Source organism: Dicentrarchus labrax, unplaced genomic scaffold, assembly GCF_905237075.1.
Source record: "Dicentrarchus labrax unplaced genomic scaffold, dlabrax2021, whole genome shotgun sequence".
Lineage (NCBI taxonomy): Eukaryota > Metazoa > Chordata > Actinopteri > Moronidae > Dicentrarchus > Dicentrarchus labrax.
Genome location: NW_026136930.1, coordinates 41,587 through 61,839, shown reverse-complemented (window position 1 = coordinate 61,839; position 20,253 = coordinate 41,587). Strand labels below are relative to the sequence as shown.

Genomic DNA, 20,253 nt, shown 5'->3' with positions numbered 1-20,253 from the left:
CGAAGTATCCTTGAGCAAGATACTGAACCCCGAATTGCTCCCGATGCCGTGCATCGGTGTGTGAATGTGTATGAATGTTAGTTTCTGTTCAATGGACTTTGCCATCACTGAGTGAATGTGTGTGAAAGGGTGTAAAAGCGCTTTGAGTGGTCAGAAGACTAGAAAGGCGCTATACAAGTACAGGTCCATTTACCATTTACTTGTAAGGAGAGCTGGCTCAGTAGTGGGCACAGAGCTGGACTCTCTGGTGACAGTGGCAGAGAAGGACCCTGGACAAACTGGACAACGCCCACCAGCCTCTGCACGACACCTTCACCAGGCAGAGGATTGTGTTCAGTGGCAGACTGCTGTCCCAGTCCAGCTCCACCAACAGACTCAAAAACTCTTTCGTCCCCCATCAGACTGTACAACAGCTCTCAGTAAAGGCGGGGAGGACAAAATAGACAATAGACAATAGATAATAGACAATGGACAATTTCTACCTGTATTTGCACATCCATTTGCACTGTTTACTGTTTGCAATGTTTACTGTAGCTACTGTTAATTTTATATATATTATACATATATATATATATATATATATATATATATATATATATATATATTTTATTGTTGATTCTATTCTTAAGGTTAGGGATTTTAATTTTACTCTAATGTATGTTTAATGTATGTTTTGTATTTTGTATGCTACTGGTTACTTGAATTTCCCTCTGGATAAATAAAGTATCTATCTATCTATCTATCTATCTATCTATCTATCTATCTATCTATCTATCTATCTATCTGTCTTTGTGTCTTTATTATGCTGTTACCTGTGGTGGATTAAGTCGGTCATGGGCCCCGAGGCTATGCTTTGTGTGGGCCCCTCCGTGGCTGTCATGGGATGTGTGGTAATAGTTTGGGTAATTTTCTGTTGTTTCTGTGAGTGAATCAGGCAAGAAAACACACTGATAATCTATCATAAACAATATAATTGATATATTAAATGATCTAATTATGATAAATAATGAAATATACATACCATGTCTGCTAAACAATTTACTTTTTCTGTCCCTCTCCCAATTCCCACTGTCCCCCTGCCCCATGAGCTGTTGTTACATCTGTAATAACCACATTATGACCTGTTGAGTCTTGTTACTGAAACATATTACCCCACTGTTACCATCTTAATAATCAGTTACAGTGTAAAGTACTACTTATTGAGGTCCGTCATGAGCCACACAGAGCCATATCTCACTAACAGTCACAGTCTGGTTCATTGTCTCTTTAATGAGTAAAATGTGTTTGTTAGTTATGACAAAAATGTGATCATATCCTAATGTGGTCTTTAACTGTCCATTAGTTCTTTATAAGGAAACTGTTTGTGTAGGACGAAAAATTATTTGTAATTTCTTTTTTTAATGATAATTCCATTTTGTGTGTGTGTGTGTGTGTGTGTGTGTCCTCAGTGAAGTGTATCAGTCTCTGCAGTAGCTTCCAGCTGCAGCAGTCAGTTCAGTTTCTGTTCAGTCTGACTGAGGGAGGTTTTTGTACGACGCTTTTTCACTGTGTGAACAACCACTGACTGTTGATGCTATGATAACTCTGACAGTAGTAAACTGCTGCATCTTCAGTCTGGACTCCACTGATGGTCAGAGTGAAGTCAGAGTTTGATCCACTGCCTGTAAAACGACCTGGAGTCCCTGATTGTCGAGAAGTTGCTCTATAGATAAGCAGTTTAGGAGTTTCTCCATCTTTCTGTTGGTACCAGGCTAAAAAGTCATTATTATAAACGTTCTGACTGGTCCTGCATGTGATGGTGACGGAGCGTCCCAGAGCAGAGCTCACTGCTCCAGACTGAGTCACTGTGACCTGGCCTCTGGACTCTGAGGATACAGAGACAAAAACATAAAGCAGCGTCATGGTTTTGTGGGCTTCATTTCAGAGGGACGGATGTTCATAGAGGAGAGGAGTTTGATTCTCTGGACTTTACCTGTGAAGCAGCAGCAGAGGAGAGTCCAGATGAGGACGGAGATCAAAGTCATGTTTTTGATGAGGAGGATTTCTGTGTCTTCTGTTGTCATGAAGGACAGCTGTCAGTCATCCAGTGTTCAACTCTCAGGACTATAAACTCTCCCAGAGCACTGGAGCATGGTGCTGCTGATGCAAAGTGGCTCTCTATGGAAATGTATGAGAGACCATGTTCTCAGTACTGACCGGACTCACTGGGACTCTGCTTCTGTTTTTACCTTGCTACAGCTTTAAATCTGCACTTTCTATCATTCCACCATTTTAACAAATTTGAACTTCAGATTATGACATTTTCATTGTCCCAATAATGCCAATGCTGTTAATGCTATACATCAATCAAAAGATATTTTCTATCTTTAGATCAAATAATTTTTCATGGATCCCTGTTTACCAACAATAGATGTCTTATTCCATATTTCCACATGTGCAGGATTATAACCAATGTCAGAATAAGATTTTCATATCATTGTTGATAGTTAATACAATCTGGGAAAAATAGCTAAAAATAATAAATAACATAGCATGAGTGAAAAATGTGCACACATGCTGTTTCATTGGGTTTCCCCATACTGGACACTTTTTGTGTATAATGTGTATGTGCACAACAACATAGTAATGTTAATAAAAAAATGCTGACATATGTTAGAAACTCTTTCTAGTTAAATCTAGACAGCTAAATCTCTCTCAAACATGTGATTGAAGATATTTAACCTCATCTGCTGAAGACTTGGTCAAACCTGCAAAACTGGAATGAAAAGCAATCTAAAATATACAGGCTGAACATGCATGGGCTGACTACCAAACTGCTCTCAATTCAATTCAAATTCAATTCAAAATGGGCTTTATTGGCATGAAAGTTTTTGCCAAAGCAAAAGCATCAAAATACAATACAATAAGTCGAAATATTCAGACAATACACAATATGAAAGATATATACATTATTAACATTATATTAGTTATATACAGTGTGTGTGTGTGTGTGTGTGTGTGTGTGTGTGTGTGTGTGTGTGTGTGTGTGTGTGTGTGTGTGGGCCCACTGTTTTGTTTAGAGTTTAGTTAAGTAGCATTTGATGTCTGATGAGTACAGGTAAATCATATTAAAGTGGTAAGAACTAGGAATGTTAGAGACCTGAGATAATTTAAGTTTTGAATAGTATTTTGATATTGCCAAATCTATTTTGCTTATTACAAGTGTCTGATTTTCTACAGTGTTTTGCCAATTTTGGTAAAGGGTATTTCGTTTACAATTTAGTATTTCAACTATAATATTTTTATTTTAAAGAAGTCTAATTTGGGTAATTGTGTTATTTCATTTTTGTTTCTTCTTAACTAACAAAGTAAATATTATTTGTGTTACACTGCAAACCACTGGTTAGTAAAATATTATTTTATTTATTTGAAAGAGTTGTCTGGGGTCAGTTATTTAAAATAGTGTACAGTATGTGTGAATAGAGCCACTGCTTAGTCTAACAGTGTTGTTGGTTATTCATAAAGTATTAGGCTATAAAAAGTTGCACACAAAACAGGTAAACCTTCGTGGTAGCTACCTTAATGAATCGAACCCAAACACCCCATCATTCAAGTCCAAGGTGAGTTCCTTTAACATAGGCATTTACTGAGTGTTGGGGTGCTACACATATATAAAGAGAGTTTATTACTCTGTAAACTGTGTTCAGCTACTGTAGATGTACAATGCATTGTGGGAAAATATTAATTTTATAATATTATTAACTCTAGATATAATTACAGTAACTAACATATCTGTATAAACCTGTCTGATGAGAGACTTGACATCAGTTGACTCAAACTCAAAGGTTAAAACATTCATCTTTGCCTAAAAAAAAATAACGTGCGAAAAAAAAATGAAAATGTGATTGATTATTTTAAATGCCGCATTATTAGAACTACATGTAATTATGAGGTGTGTTTTAGTTGTATCTTGTTGCTGTTTAGTTTCCATGCAGCTGTTGATTGAGATCAGTTCCTCTTCAGCTGAGGGAGGTTTTTGTACGACGTTATATCACTGTGTGAACGGCCAGCTGTTACAGTGCTGACAGTAATAATCTCCTGCATCTTCAGTCTGAACTCCGCTGATGGTCAGAGTGAAGTCAGTTCCAGATCCACTTCCACTAAAACGACCTGAAACTCCAGACTGACGGTTTGTAGAATAATAAATCAAGAGTTTGGGCGATTCTCCAGGTTTCTGAAGGTACCAGTTAAGACAAGTACCAGCACTTGAACTGGCTTTACATCTGACAGAGACAGTCTGTCCTGGAACAACAGACTGAGCTTTAGGAGACTGAGTCAGGATGATTTCTCCTGATGAATCTGGAAAACATGAAAAAGAGGAGAAGGGTTATTGAGACAAATCCAGTTTGGAGAAAGATGATCAACATCCAAACAGAAGAGTATCATTTCTTTAACATGGAGAATAGATGGAAGAAGGTAAATGCTGCTTGTTTCAGTGTTTCTCCATCATAGCAGAACATCATTGTGGTGAACCTGGTTGCATCCTGAAGCAAAGTTTTCAGAAGAGAGTCTCACCCTGAACAAGGAGCCCCAGGGTGGCCAGCAGTAGAGTCAGTGACATCCTCATTGTGCTGCCGGCGTGTCAGTGGCTCTGAAAGGCCTGGACAGCCACTGATCAACACTGGCCTCTTAACGGCTGGGAGCAGAGAGGAAGGACACATATGCAAACACACAGAGTCAGTGAACTGTAGCTGTCCTCAACATATCATGGTGTTTCCCCCTCAGTGGTGAGAGCATTGTCCTACATATTTACATATTTACCTGTAGAGGATATTGAAACATCTTGTAGTTACAGCTGTGAGCAGTAATGTGAGTATTCTGAAGGTCTTTATGTTGCACTTTAAGGATTTCTGGTAGATGTTGACTGAAAAGTTGCAACTGATAGTTTATGCGTAACAATCAAAATCATTTCTCAGTAGCTGTTTTGGAGCTGGTGATTTAACTACATGGTCTTCCTCAGCAGATGGAGTTCACCCAGTTGTGATGGAATAGAAGCCAACATGTACAAGAAGTTCTAAAAATGCTCACAGAAATGGGAATTCGAACAACTACAATTGAATGACAACCGGGAGACTCCATCCGCTGAAGAAGATCATGTGATATGATTTACAGTTCCAGTTAGTGGATGGATGTTCCACAAATATTTTTTAAAATTGTTTTCAAGGTAAAGAATTCACCTTTATACAGTGTTTTTGTGTTGCATGTTAGAGAAAATGTATTTTTGCATGTTTTATGCAGTTAAAGATAATTATATTGAAATATACTGTATGCAGATATAATTATATCATAGAGGTATTCTAATGTTAGGATTCCAGTCATAATGAGATTTTCTTTAATCAACAAAAGTCTATTCAATCAATACTGAGTGAAATGGGGATGTAGGCCTACGGGTTTGTTTGGTCAATCTTTGGTCATGAAGATTTCTGATTGGTGTCTTTTTATTATTTAATGACAAGATGAAGTTGAAGAATCTGTAATCCAGTATATAGCAGAGGTCAAAGGTCAAAGTCAAGAATTTTCTCATTCATTCTCCCTGGGAACATGGGATTTTGAAAGAAGCTGTGATGGAGAATGTAATTCGATTTACTGTGAGATTATTCTTTTGTCAATTTTAATAAATGTTTATTGTGTGTGTGTGTGTGTGTGTGTGTGTGTGTGTGTGTGTGTGTGTGTGTGTGTCCTCAGTGAAGTGTATCAGTCTCCTGCAGTAGCTTCCAGCTGCAGCAGTCAGTTCAGTTTCTGTTCAGTCTGACTGAGGGAGGTTTTTGTACGACGCTTTTTCACTGTGTGAACACATCTTGACTGTTGATATAGTGATAACTCTGACAGTAGTAAACTGCTGCATCTTCAGTCTGGACACCACTGATGGTCAGAGTGAAGTCAGAGTTTGATCCACTGCCTGTAAAACGACCTGGAATCCCTGATGCTCGATTTGTTGCCCTATCGATAAGCAGTTTAGGAGTTTCTCCATCTCTCTGTTGGTACCAGGCTAAATAGTGGGTGCCCCCACTAGTATAAACCTTAGGAGTGGTCCTACACGTGATGGTGACGGAGCGTCCCAGAGCAGAGCTCACTGCTCCAGACTGAGTCACTGTGACCTGGCCTCTGGACTCTGAGGATACAGAGACAAAAACATAAAGCAGCGTCATGGTTTTGTGGGCTTCATTTCAGAGGGACGGATGTTCATAGAGGAGAGGGAGTTTGATTCTCTGGACTTTACCTGTGAAGCAGCAGCAGAGGAGAGTCCAGATGAGGACGGAGATCAAAGTCATGTTTTTGATGAGGAGGATTTCTGTGTCTTCTGTTGTCATGAAGGACAGCTGTCAGTCATCCAGTGTTCAACTCTCAGGACTATAAACTCTCCCAGAGCACTGGAGCATGGTGCTGCTGATGCAAAGTGGCTCTCTATGGAAATGCTCTGACTGACTCCAACAGGGACTTGGATTCCTCTCATGATGCTGTTTATCAATGGATCAATCACTTTATCAGAGTATTGATTAGGAATGTGTCAGTGCTCATTTGTATGAGGCTTTGCTTTGGGTTAATATATTTCATGTCACTGTAATGGATTTTTCTAACAGTTTCTACATATAAAGTTTACCAAAAAGTATTTTGTCTTACGAAAATATTCTTAAAAGTTTAAATATTTCACTCCAAATACAGGACCAACAATTGTTCAGCGGTTTTACTTGATATTTCTAGAAGATTTAAATATTTCACACATTATATGTCACAATAATCTTAAAACATCACTATTAAAACATATATTTAACTGTGAGTAGGTTTGATTTAATGAGTTTGAATACATAACTCAGTAGTTAACAATGTTCAATTTGAATGTAAAAAGCAAGCACACACCATCGAGGAATTTCCTTTTCTTTTTGGAAAACAATAAAAACCTGCCATTTTTCATGCTCGGTAATATATTTTTTGCTTTAAACCTACAAACTTTGTTTTTAAATGAATTTGCAGATTAAACATTAATACATCAGAGGAACAATGTGCCACTGTAACATTTTATCTTTAGTACTGAAACCTGTCTGTTGCCATGGTTCAGCAGTGATGCCTGTCTGTTGTCTTGGCGACAGAGTTCAGAGAGGGAAGTGAAACATTTAAGATCATTTTCAACTAAAATCTCTCCCTCCCTCCCTCTCTCTCTCTCTCTCTCTCTCTCCCTCTCTCTCTCTCTCCCTCCCTCTCTCTCTCTCTCTCTCTCTCTCTCTCTCTCTCTCTCTGCAGTGGGTCGAGTCGTCCCCACCCTGACGGTGCTGCCCCCCTCCAGTGAGGAGCTGCAGCAGGGGAAGAATATTATTATTTAAACAGAAGTCTCATTCTATTGTACATCTACAATAATTGAATTAATATTAAAGCACAATGAGGGATATTTTGTATTTGGCTGTGGTCATTTTATTGAACAATTCTGACATAGGGGAGAGTGGGGTAAGTTGAGCCAAAGGGTAAGTTGAGCCACCCCTTGTTTGCCATGAAATGGTAAAAAACATTGATCATGTGACCAAATATTTAGGAGGAAGGCTTCATTTCATGGAGTCTGTGAATGTAAGAACCACATGGGTAAAGTGGTTAGATATTTATTTCCAAAAAATCATTTTTCACTCTTGAAAGTGAATTGAGTCTATCATAAGTTTCATGAGAATTGTGTTTAGACCAAAGAAGATCATTTTAAATGTGTTTTATACATCAATTGTGGTATCTATGAGCTACAACATGAGCTCATAAACCTAGCATAAAAGAGCACCATTTTAGCTGTGGGGACTAATAAAGTCAAAATGGTAGCTCTGGGGTAAGTTGAGCCATTTGGCCAGGGGTAAGTTGAGCCGGTGGCTACAGCCAAAATACACTCAATAAGTGTATCCAAAAACATATTCTGTGTATATTCCAAAAACACAGCTGTTAATGTTTTCTTCCGAAGCGCACTTTAAGGCATTCTCATGTTAAAATGTTTTTTCACAAAACAGCTGTTTAGCAGTAATATGCAATAATAATAAAAAAAAGTTATTGTACCTGTTACAAATAAATAAAATACACATGAATGGGAAGAAGTGAGTGTTATTTAGGGAGGGAGAAGATGAGGGAGGGGTGGGGTGGAGGTGGGGAGGAGGGTGCGGGGAGGAGTAGGGACACGGCTCAACTGACCCCGCTCCTATGCTCAACTTACCCCATACACGGGGTAAGTTGAGCCACAAGACCACTTTTTTTGGACATGCTATATTATCCAAACAGTTATGTTTACACTCATTCTGTTTGTTTGAAGGGATTCACAACATCCTAAAATATATGCAGATATATTAGTTAGCAACAAAACTATGATTGCCTTGATGTAGTGATCCTAAATATGAAAAATGGCTCATCTTACCCCACTCTCCCCGAATGGTATAATAATGCAGGATGGATTAATGTGGGAAATTACACAGGATGTGTGTAAAATGACCTTTGGATAAATATAAGACGGTCTGAACAACAGTAGTATAAATGGATATGACACAGAGGGAATCATTTGCTTTAATTTTAAAAACATTCATATTTAGTGATTTGCAAATCCTCAAGCCCAACAGCAAAATAAAAAAAATGATTAAATTCTTTGAATTTGTTAAATTGAAAAAGACACTTAGTATACTTAATGAAGTGATCAGGATCAGAAAAGTAATTGAGTATGAATTTAGTGTTTCAGCTCAACACTGGACATGTTTATTAGATTTATCAGAAGAAGAATCTCACAAAACCCTGAGAAAATAATTTAAAGTTAAAAAAACAACAGCTGTATTATCAGTGATATTAACCTGCCAGTTGAAAGAGTTGACATCAAACTCTGACTGTGTTTGAATCCCACTCACAAATGAGATCAAGTTTTATTGTCACATACATAAACATACACAATACAACAAACAGTGAAATTCTTCAGCGTATAGCTCCAGAATGAGGAGATACAAGTAAAGTAAAGTAGATCAATAAAATAAAGATGAATCCAACAATAAAATATGAATGAATGTTTCTGCATTCTGCACAAAGTAAAATAGAAAAATATAATGCATGCATTATAAGCAACTGCTATGTGACCTCTGACCAGCAGGGGTCACCATGCACTCTAGTGCAGTTATGGCATAGTAACATAATACAAGGCCCTCAACCCTTACAGACATGAGCACATCATTGTCTTTACTCAGATGCACAGTTTTTAAACTGTTTATTGTTATTTGTTTAAAAGTTACATATTCATTTAGTTATTTATGTTTGTGTTGTGATCCAGGATTAAGTAAAGTTCAAAGGTCATGACCAAGACAGCTTTCATTAACTTTCTCATTGGCTTCTCTTGATAATTTTACAAATCAGATAAGAACATAGGATTATAATGAGAAACAGTGAGGGAGAACGTTATTTGATTTGCTGCAAGATTATTTTTTGTCACTGAACTTGTTTTAATACATGTTCACTGGTAGTATGTGTGTGTGTGTGTGTGTGTGTGTGTGTGTGTGTGTGTGTGTGTGTCCTCAGTGAAGTGTATCAGTCTCTGCAGTAGCTTCCAGCTGCAGCAGTCAGTTCAGTTTCTGTTCAGTCTGACTGAGGGAGGTTTTTGTACGACGCTTTTTCACAGTGTGAACACATTCTGACTGAGAGAATGAAAACTCTGACAGTAGTAAACTGCTGCATCTTCAGTCTGGACTCCACTGATGGTCAGAGTGAAGTCAGAGTTTGATCCACTGCCTGTAAAACGACCTGGAATCCCTGATGCTTGGGTGCTAGCAGCATAAATGAGCAGTTTAGGAGTTTCTCCATCTCTCTGTTGGTACCAGGCTAAATAGTGGTTGCCCCCATAAGTATAAACATTCTGACTGGTCCTACATGTGATGGTGACGGAGCGTCCCAGAGCAGAGCTCACTGCTCCAGACTGAGTCACTGTGACCTGGCCTCTGGACTCTGAGGATACAGAGACAAAAACATAAAGCAGCGTCATGGTTTTGTGGGCTTCATTTCAGAGGGACGGATGTTCATAGAGGAGAGGAGTTTGATTCTCTGGACTTTACCTGTGAAGCAGCAGCAGAGGAGAGTCCAGATGAGGACGGAGATCAAAGTCATGTTTTTGATGAGGAGGATTTCTGTGTCTTCTGTTGTCATGAAGGACAGCTGTCAGTCATCCAGTGTTCAACTCTCAGGACTATAAACTCTCCCAGAGCACTGGAGCATGGTGCTGCTGATGCAAAGTGGCTCTCTATGGAAATGTATGAGAGACCATGTTCTCAGTATTGAATGGACTCACTGTGACTACAGCCCTAAATCTCCTTTTTGTCATCACACCAATTTAACATCATTGAACTTCAGATTGTGACATTTTCATTGTTCCAATAATGCTGTAAGACAATAAAGATATTTTATTCTTTCGATCAAATGTTTTTACATGGATCTTTCTACCAACAATATTTTCATATTTTCACAGTGCAGGATTATAACCCATGTCACATGAAGATTTTCTCATTGTTGGTGATATTTAATACATTCTGGGATTACATCATGCAGGTAGAAACGAGGTGTGACTGAAGAATGAAAATAGGTCATTTATATTAAATCATATTAAAAGGTTGTATAGAAAAACATCAAATAATAAATAGTGTTTTAAGGATTAGAAACAAAATGTTTTAGTATTGTCAACATAAGATCAAGCAAACCACAAAGTATTAGCCACCATGGGAGATAACTTGTGCCCCCCCCCCCCATACTTTGTGTGTGTGAGAAAGAGGTTAAACAACATCCAACAACACAAACAGGGCGAACTATAATCCCTTTTGTATTAGAATTAGTATTTAAAGAGCTTCCTTAGCTCAACGAGACTCTGAGACGTATGGGGTAACATCATTTCATTTGAGCGAGGCTGACCTGGACACGTGTGTTCCTATCTTAATAATCACAGTAGATCATTGAATTTACACTGACAGTGTTTGTCCCTGAGTCAAATCTGAACTATTTAATACAGGTGATCATTTTAATAAAGAAATGTAAGGATTATGCACACAGCACATCTGATAGCTCTGTCAGTACAATCTGATTTATACCTCTGTGTGTGTTTGTATTCATATCTTCTTCTTATTTGCAATATCTCTTTAGGAACACAGAGGGTCATGCTGTCACTTAAGTACAAGTTTAATAAATGTTTTATGCTACGTAGCAGCGATACACAGACTGTATACACACCACAAGAGCTGCATGCTCTGCATTGTGTACTTCTGGATTGCTCTTATGTTGCCATTCCTGCTTTTCATCAGGCCCTTATATTGTGACATTTTCATCTGCTCATTAACTGTCTCACGTTAGCACCATTCTATTAACTGAACAATACATAAGATTATATAACTATAATAGGATATAAATGGATGGTTAGAAGCTGTGATAGAGAAAGTAAAATGGATTTCCAACAAGATTATCTTTTACTGTGTTGATACATGTTAAATGGTTGTTTAAGCAAAAATTGTGAAGTGTGTGTGTGTGTGTTTGTGTGTGTGTGTGTGTGTGTGTGTGTGTGTGTGTGTGTCCTCAGTGAAGTGTATCAGTCTCTGCAGTAGCTTCCAGCTGCAGCAGTCAGTTCAGTTTCTGTTCAGTCTGACTGAGGGAGGTTTTTGTACGATGCTTTTTCACTGTGGGAACGAATACTGGCTGTTGGCGTAGAATTCACCCATACAGTAGTAAACTGCTGCATCTTCAGTCTGGACTCCACTGATGGTCAGAGTGAAGTCAGAGTTTGATCCACTGCCTGTAAAACGACCTGGAATCCCTGATGCTCGAGTGCTAGCAGCATAAATGAGCAGTTTAGGAGTTTCTCCATCTCTCTGTTGGTACCAGGAAAGGTAGTTCCCATTTACATTCTGACTGGTCCTACATGTGATGGAGACGGAGCCTCCCAGAGCAGAGCTCACTGCTCCAGACTGAGTCACTGTGACCTGGCCTCTGGACTCTGAGGATACAGAGACAAAAACATAAAGCAGCGTCATGGTTTTGTGGGCTTCATTTCAGAGGGACGGATGTTCATAGAGGAGAGGAGTTTGATTCTCTGGACTTTACCTGTGAAGCAGCAGCAGAGGAGAGTCCAGATGAGGACGGAGATCAAAGTCATGTTTTTGATGAGGAGGATTTCTGTGTCTTCTGTTGTCATGAAGGACAGCTGTCAGTCATCCAGTGTTCAACTCTCAGGACTATAAACTCTCCCAGAGCACTGGAGCATGGTGCTGCTGATGCAAAGTGGCTCTCTATGGAAATGCTCTGACTGACTCCAACAGGGACTTGGATTCCTCTCATGATGCTGTTTATCAATGGATCAATCACTTTAATGGATTGCTGAATCGGAAACATACAACAACTAGTTCATATAATTTTGGTTCTATTCTAATGCATATATTTTCTTTACATTTCAAATTTAATTAGAAACATGTATTTTATATAGGAGACAGTCCATCACCACCAGCACTGTGCAGCAGTTGTCGGTGGAGGCAGAGGAGGCCTTGATGGACTGTTACAGGGGGGTGAGGAGCATTACTGGCATGAAAAGGTCAGTAGGTTCAGTAGAGGGGACAAAGGGATGTGCCAACGAGTTAAACCTGTATTTCAACATGTTTGATTCACAAACGCCCTCCACCTCCTCAGGTACCCTCATTCACACCTTGGTTACCCCACCCTCCTCCACAGCCCGTCTCTCCCTTCTTTACCCAGACGACAGCCCTTTTCCCCCTCAACCCCCCTCTACTTCCTCACTCCCCGGACCCCTTTCCATATGTCCACCCCACCATTTTACTTGCATATTGCATATAGTGTATATGCTTTTCAATTATAGTCTATATTTTCTGCTATTTTTTGTAAAATTCCTATTTTGCGATTCTAATTAAACTTCTGTACTCGTTGCACTACATTGGCCTATGCTGCTGTGTCTAATTTGAATTTCTTCTACAGGGGATCAATAAAGGTACATCTTATCTTTTCTTATCTTATGTTACAAATATATAAATACATCTTGGAAGTTTCTGGTGATTGTTATCTTGTCACATGACAAGGTTTTACAAAAAGAATAATTTTGTTGAGTTTGTTTGTGTCAAAGTCAGAGAGCCGTGTCTCTCTACAGTGAGAGGTTTTTGTACGGCGGCTCAATGAGTTTGTATCACTGTGGTGGACTTTTGGTGGAGGAACCAGACTGGATGTTGGTAGTAAGTTTCTACACAAGTACTAAATACAATATTGTAAAGTAATGTTTTATATTCAGTTTTAGGTTGCTTGAGGCTGATAAATATATCTTGTTTTAATTTCAATATGGATTTATTTACGTATTTCTCCTCATTTATGATCGAGGCTAATTCAGAGCAGCTTTTCTAAACATCTCTTTAAACATTCCTGTTAAACTGAAATTCAAACAGCCCAAAGTGTAGAAAAGATAAAACTGCAAACTGTTTTATGAATGTCTTTAAAGATTTGCTTTTATTTTTCCACATTTGTAATAGCTGTTTTTGAATTAGTTGAGATTGAGTTATTAAAATAAAATCGTACAGAGTGAAGATAAAGCTTATAATTTGAAAATCTTCAAAATCTCTTCATTTCGTCATAGATTGCTTCAAGTTTAAAATCTGTTGAAGAGTTTGGCTATAATGATTGAAATCCACATGAAGAACATTTGATTGTAGTCAGTTCATTTTCTGTGTTTGTTCATGTTTCCACTAAATACTTTAAAGTAATGTATAGTTCAGGTTTTGGATGATTTTGATGATACAGTTTTTGATATTTTATTTCCAGTGTAGTTTGATATATTTCAGCTCATTCTGTATGATGATTCTCTCTGTGCTGATATGCATGAGAGGCTTCTTAAAGGGAAGTGAAACAATGTGTGAGTGAGTGACTGGTGGAGCAGAAAAACCATCTGACAGAAACTCCTTAAAGGAGAAAATCAACTCTCACACAGTAAAGGTGTCCAAGTGTCTGCTGCTTGATTGACAGCTGTGTGGTCCCTGTCCTCTAAGCTGATTGGTGTCTCCTAGGTGATGTCCGTCCCACCCTGACGGTGCTGCCCCCTCCAGTGAGGAGCTGCAGCAGGGGAAGGCCACGCTCATGTGTCTGGCCAACAAGGGCTTCCCCTCAGACTGGAGTCTGTCCTGGAAGGTGGACGGCAGCAGCAGCAGCATCAGCTGGGAGGAGAGCAGGAGCCCCGGGGTGCTGAAGGACGGCCACTACAGCTGGAGCAGCACCCTGAGGCTCTCTGCAGACCACTGGAGGAAGGTGGGCTCTGTGACCTGTGAGGCCACCCAGGGCTCCCAGACTCCGCTCTCAGAGACACTGAGGAGAGACCAGTGTTCCCAGTTCTGACCTGACTCACTGGGACTCTGATACTGGTTTTACTCTGCTCTCAGTCTGCACTCTGCAACTCTGTCTCTCTCTGTCTTCCTCACTCACTCTATAAATATGTGTGTCATCGATGATGTTTTTCTGTTTGTAATTTCAATTTTTTCATCACAATAAAGACCAGCTCATCGAATCAGTCGTTTCATTTCTGTTATTGTAAAATTAACAGACGTTACTGTCATTGTAGTTCCATTTAATTCACAAGTGTTTTATGGATTATTTGTAAAATCAGATGAATAATTAAAGAAGGGAAGATGATAGTTTTGTAATGTATAATAGGATATTAATGGCATACAAAGTAATTTTTTGTTGGTGTGAATGAACAGATGTCTGAGATGCTGATAGATTTTCTGACAAACACAGACAGGGTTTAATGTAAGAATGGAAAGAACAGTGGATTAAAAGGATATTGATGTGTAGTCAACATTGAAATTAAATTCATATTGTAATATTTATTTACACGTGTTATCAGTCCATCAGTCAATATAACTTTATTTATCTTTGAGAGGGTAATTTAAGGCAGCAGCTCACTGTTGCTGATGTTATTTCTGATGTGTCTAAATTCAACAAATCAAGTCTGAAATATTGTCATCTCACCACTTCACTAAACTGTGAAGAGCAGAGCTGTGGTCCTGTCCTGAACCCTGAAGCAGAGACAGCAGAGCAGTATCATCTGAGAATCTGATAAAGTAGCTGCCCTCCTCACAGCTTCTGCAGCTGTCGGTGCTAAAAGGTAAAAGGGAGAAGACACAGCCTTCAGGTGAGCCAGTACTGTGGCCACTTACTTAGTGATCTTTTCAGAAATCTTCATAACAAGTGATATGAGGACAACTGTACTCCTGAACTTGTTTATGATCAGTTATCTCAGGAACTGGAACCACATGAGAGGATTTCTATATTCTGGGGATATGGATTTGAGTCGACTGAATTTTATAAAAGTTAAGTTAAATATATTTTCTGTGTGTGTTTGTGTCTGTGTGTCTCTCTCTTTAATTGAATTGAAGTGATATGATTGAAAGCTCCACAACAGTTAGTGGATGGATGTTGTACAGAGATTGTCTGGGTATTTCCAACGTCAACCAATAACTTTCAGTCTCAATGTCTTTGTGTGGTATTTTAGTTGCATATAAAAGAAAATGTATTTTTTTATGTTGATATATTTATATCACGTAGGTCACTTTTGTCTTGTTATGTCTCCAGTTAATCTTCTGGTGTGTGTGTGTGTGTGTGTGTGTGTGTGTGTGTGTGTGTGTGTGTGTGTGTGTGTGTGTGTCCTCAGTGAAGTGTATCAGTCTCTGCAGTAGCTTCCAGCTGCAGCAGTCAGTTCAGTTTCTGTTCAGTCTGACTGAGGGAGGTTTTTGTACGACGCTTTTTCACTGTGTGAACACATACTGACTGTTGATGTAATGAGCACTCTGACAGTAGTAAACTGCTGCATCTTCAGTCTGGACTCCACTGATGGTCAGAGTGAAGTCAGAGTTTGATCCACTGCCTGTAAAGCGACCTGGAATCCCTGATGCTCGACTGCTAGCATAGTAAATGAGCAGTTTAGGAGTTTCTCCATCTCTCTGTTGGTACCAGGCTAAAAGGTGGTATGGGCTACTATAATATACATCCTGACTGGTCCTACATGTGATGGTGACGGAGCGTCCCAGAGCAGAGCTCACTGCTCCAGACTGAGTCACTGTGACCTGGCCTCTGGACTCTGAGGATACAGAGACAAAAACATAAAGCAGCGTCATGGTTTTGTGGGCTTCATTTCAGAGGGACGGATGTTCATAGAGGAGAGGAGTTTGATTCTCTGGACTTTACCTGTGAAGCAGCAGCAGAGGAGAGTCCAGATGAGGACGGAGATCAAAGTCATGTTTTTGATGAGGAGGATTTCTGTGTCTTCTGTTGTCATGAAGGACAGCTGTCAGTCATCCAGTGTTCAACTCTCAGGACTATAAACTCTCCCAGAGCACTGGAGCATGGTGCTGCTGATGCAAAGTGGCTCTCTATGGAAATGTATGAGAGACCATGTTCTCAGTACTGACCGGACTCACTGGGACTCTGCTTCTGTTTTTACCTTGCTACAGCCTTAAATCTGCACTTTCTATCATTCCACCAATTTAACAAATTTGAACAAATTTGAACTTCAGATTATGACATTTTCATTGTCCCAATAATGCCAATGCTGTAAATGCTATACATCAATCAAAAGATATTTTCTATCTTTAGATCAAATAATTTTTCATGGATCCCTGTTTACCAACAATAGATGTCTTATTCCATATTTCCACATGTGCAGGATTATAACCAATGTCAGAATAAGATTTTCATATCATTGTTGATAGTTAATACAATCTGGGAAAAATAGCTAAAAATAATAAATAACATAGCATGAGTGAAAAATGTGCACACATGCTGTTTCATTGGGTTTCCCCATACTGGACACTTTTTGTGTATAATGTGTATGTGCACAACAACATATTAATGTTTATAAAAAAATGCTGACATATGTTGGAAACTCTTTCTAGTTAAATCTAGACAGCTAAATCTCTCTCAAACATGTGATTGAAGATATTTAACCTCATCTGCTGAAGACTTGGTCAAACCTGCAAAACTGGAATGAAAAGCAATCTAAAATATACAGGCTGAACATGCATGGGCTGCAAACTGCTCTCAATTCAATTCAAATTCAATTCAAAATGGGCTTTATTGGCATGAAAGTTTTTGCCAAAGCAAAAGCATCAAAATACAACACAATAAGTCGAAATATTCAGACAATACACAATATGAAAGATATTTACATTATTAACATTATATTAGTTATATACAGTGTGTGTGTGTGTGTGTGTGTGTGTGTGTGGGCCCACTGTTTTGTTTAGAGTTTAGTTAAGTAGCATTTGATCTGAGTCTGATGAGTACAGGTAAATCATATTAAAGTGGTAAGAACTAGGAATGTTAGAGACCTGAGATAATTTAAGTTTTGAATAGTATTTTGATATTGCCAAATCTATTTTGCTTATTACAAGTGTCTGATTTTCTACAGTGTTTTGCCAATTTTGGTAAAGGGTATTTTGTTTACAATTTAGTATTTCAACTATAATATTTTTATTTTAAAGAAGTCTAATTTGGGTAATTGTGTTATTTCATTTTTGTTTCTTCTTAACTAACAAAGTAAATATTATTTGTGTTACACTACAAACCACTGGTTAGTAAAATATTATTTCATTTATTTGAAAGAGTTGTCTGGGGTCAGTTATTTAAAATAGTGTACAGTATGTGTGAATAGAGCCACTGCTTAGTCTAACAGTGTTGTTGGTTATTCATAAAGTATTAGGCTATAAAAAGTTGCACACAAAACAGGTAAACCTTCGTGGTAGCTACCTTAATGAATCGAACCCAAACACCCCATCATTCAAGTCCAAGGTGAGTTCCTTTAACATAGGCATTTACTGAGTGTTGGGGTGCTACACATATATAAAGAGAGTTTGTTACTCTGTAAACTGTGTTCAGCTACTGTAGATGTACAATGCATTGTGGGAAAATATTAATCTCTAGATATAATTACAGTAACTAACATATCTGTATAAACCTGTCTGATGAGAGACTTGACATCAGTTGTATCAAATGCAAAGGTTAAAACATTTATCTTTGCCTAAAAAAAAATAACGTGCGAAAAAAAATGAAAATGTGATTGATTATTTTAAATGCCACATTATTAGAACTACATGTAATTATGAGGTGTGTTTTAGTTGTATCTTGTTGCCATTTAGTTTCCATGCAGCTGTTGATTCAGATCAGTTCCTCTCAGCTGAGGGAGGTTTTTGTATGACACTTTTTCACTGTGTGAACGGTCTGCTGTAATCCTGCTGACAGTAATAAACTCCTGCATCTTCAGTCTGAACTCCACTGATGGTCAAAGTGAAGTCAGTTCCAGACTGACTCCCACTGAAACGCTCTGAAACTCCAGACTGACGGGACTGAGCATTATAAATGAGGAGTTTAGGAGCTTCTCCAGGTTTCTGAAGGTACCACTGCAAATCATTGGTAACACCTGAACTGGCTTTACATCTGATAGAGACAGTCTGTCCTGGAACAACAGACTGAGCTTTAGGAGACTGAGTCAGGATGATTTCTCCTGATGAATCTGGAAAACATGAAAAAGAGGAGAAGGGTTATTGAGACAAATCCAGTTTGGAGAAAGATGATCAACATCCAAACAGAAGAGTATCATTTCTTTAACATGGAGAATAGATGGAAGAAGGTAAATGCTGCTTGTTTCAGTGTTTCTCCATCATAGCAGAACATCATTGTGGTGAACCTGGTTGCATCCTGAAGCAAAGTTTTCAGAAGAGAGTCTCACCCTGAACAAGGAGCCCCAGGGTGGCCAGCAGTAGAGTCAGTGACATCCTCATTGTGCTGCCGGCGTGTCAGTGGCTCTGAAAGGCCTGGACAGCCACTGATCAACACTGGCCTCTTAACGGCTGGGAGCAGAGAGGAAGGACACATATGCAAACACACAGAGTCAGTGAACTGTAGCTGTCCTCAACATATCATGGTGTTTCCCCCTCAGTGCTGAGAGCATTGTCCTACATATTTACATATTTACCTGTAGAGGATATTGAAACATCTTGTAGTTACAGCTGTGAGCAGTAATGTGAGTATTCTGAAGGTCTTTATGTTGCACTTTAAGGATTTCTGGTAGATGTTTACTGAAAAGTTGCAACTGATAGTTTATGGGTAACAATCAAAACCATTTCTCAGTAGCTGTTTTGGAGCTTGTGATTTAACTACATGGTCTTCCTCAGCAGATGGAGTTCACCAAGTTGTGATGGAATAGAAGCCAACATGTACAAGAAGTTCTAAAAATGCTCACAGAAATGGGAATTCGAACAACTACAATTGAATGACAACCGGGAGACTCCATCCGCTGAAGAAGATCATGTGATATGATTTACAGTTCCAGTTAGTGGATGGATGTTCCACAAATATTTTTTAAAATTGTTTTCAAGGTAAAGAATTCACCTTTATACAGTGTTTTTGTGTTGCATGTTAGAGAAAATGTATTTTTGCATGTTTTATGCAGTTAAAGATAATTGTATTGAAATATACTGTATGCAGATATAATTATATCATAGAGGTATTCTAATGTTAGGATTCCAGTCATAATGAGATTTTCTTTAATAAACAAAAGTCTATTCAATCAATACTGAGTGAAATGGGGATGTAGGCCTACGGGTTTGTTTGGTCAATCTTTGGTAATGAAGATTTCTGATTGGTGTCCTTTTATTATTTAATGACAGGATGAAGTTGAAGAATCTGTACTCCAGTATAAATCAGAGGTCAAAGGTCAAAATCAAGAATTTTCTCATTCATTCTCCCTGGGAACATGGGATTTTGAAAGAAGCTGTGATGGAGAATGTAATTCGATTTACTGTGAGATTATTCTTTTGTCAATTTTAATAAATGTTTATTGTGTCTGTGTTTGTGTGTGTGTGTGTGTGTGTGTGTGTGTGTGTGTGTGTGTGTGTGTGTGTGTGTGTGCCTCAGTGAAGTGTATCAGTCTCTGCAGTAGCTTCCAGCTGCAGCAGTCAGTTCAGTTTCTGTTCAGTCTGACTGAGGGAGGTTTTTGTACGACGCTTTTTCACTGTGTGAACACAGCCTGACTGTTGATGTCATGAAAACTCTGACAGTAGTAAACTGCTGCATCTTCAGTCTGGACTCCACTGATGGTCAGAGTGAAGTCAGAGTTTGATCCACTGCCTGTAAAACGACCTGGAATCCCTGATGCTCGAGTGCTAGCAGCATAAATGAGCAGTTTAGGAGTTTCTCCATCTCTCTGTT

The 20,253-nt window shown here is 38.7% G+C and overlaps 5 gene segments (V, D, J or C); 1 reads left to right on the top strand and 4 right to left on the bottom strand.

Moving 5' to 3' along the window:
• LOC127360766 (Ig kappa-b4 chain C region-like) overlaps window positions 1-14,554 on the top strand; it is a 30,677-nt gene extending 16,123 nt beyond the window's left edge. The window contains 1 exon segment of the C gene segment in view: window positions 14,182-14,554. Coding sequence covers window positions 14,182-14,385 — 204 coding nt within the window.
• Window positions 1,250-2,120, bottom strand: LOC127360751 (immunoglobulin kappa variable 1-16-like). The segment is given in 2 exon segments: window positions 1,250-1,865; window positions 1,973-2,120. Coding segments are annotated over 2 exon segments (414 nt in total).
• LOC127360762 (immunoglobulin kappa variable 6D-21-like) lies at window positions 2,835-4,716 on the bottom strand. The segment is given in 2 exon segments: window positions 2,835-4,338; window positions 4,555-4,716. Coding segments are annotated over 2 exon segments (360 nt in total).
• LOC127360756 (immunoglobulin kappa variable 4-1-like) lies at window positions 9,417-10,228 on the bottom strand. The segment is given in 2 exon segments: window positions 9,417-9,972; window positions 10,080-10,228. Coding segments are annotated over 2 exon segments (420 nt in total).
• A 3,525-nt stretch (window positions 14,555-18,079) lies between the features above and the next one.
• On the bottom strand, window positions 18,080-18,979 carry LOC127360763 (Ig kappa chain V region 3368-like). The segment is given in 2 exon segments: window positions 18,080-18,556; window positions 18,773-18,979. Coding segments are annotated over 2 exon segments (360 nt in total).
• Between the last annotated feature and the right edge of the window lie 1,274 nt (window positions 18,980-20,253).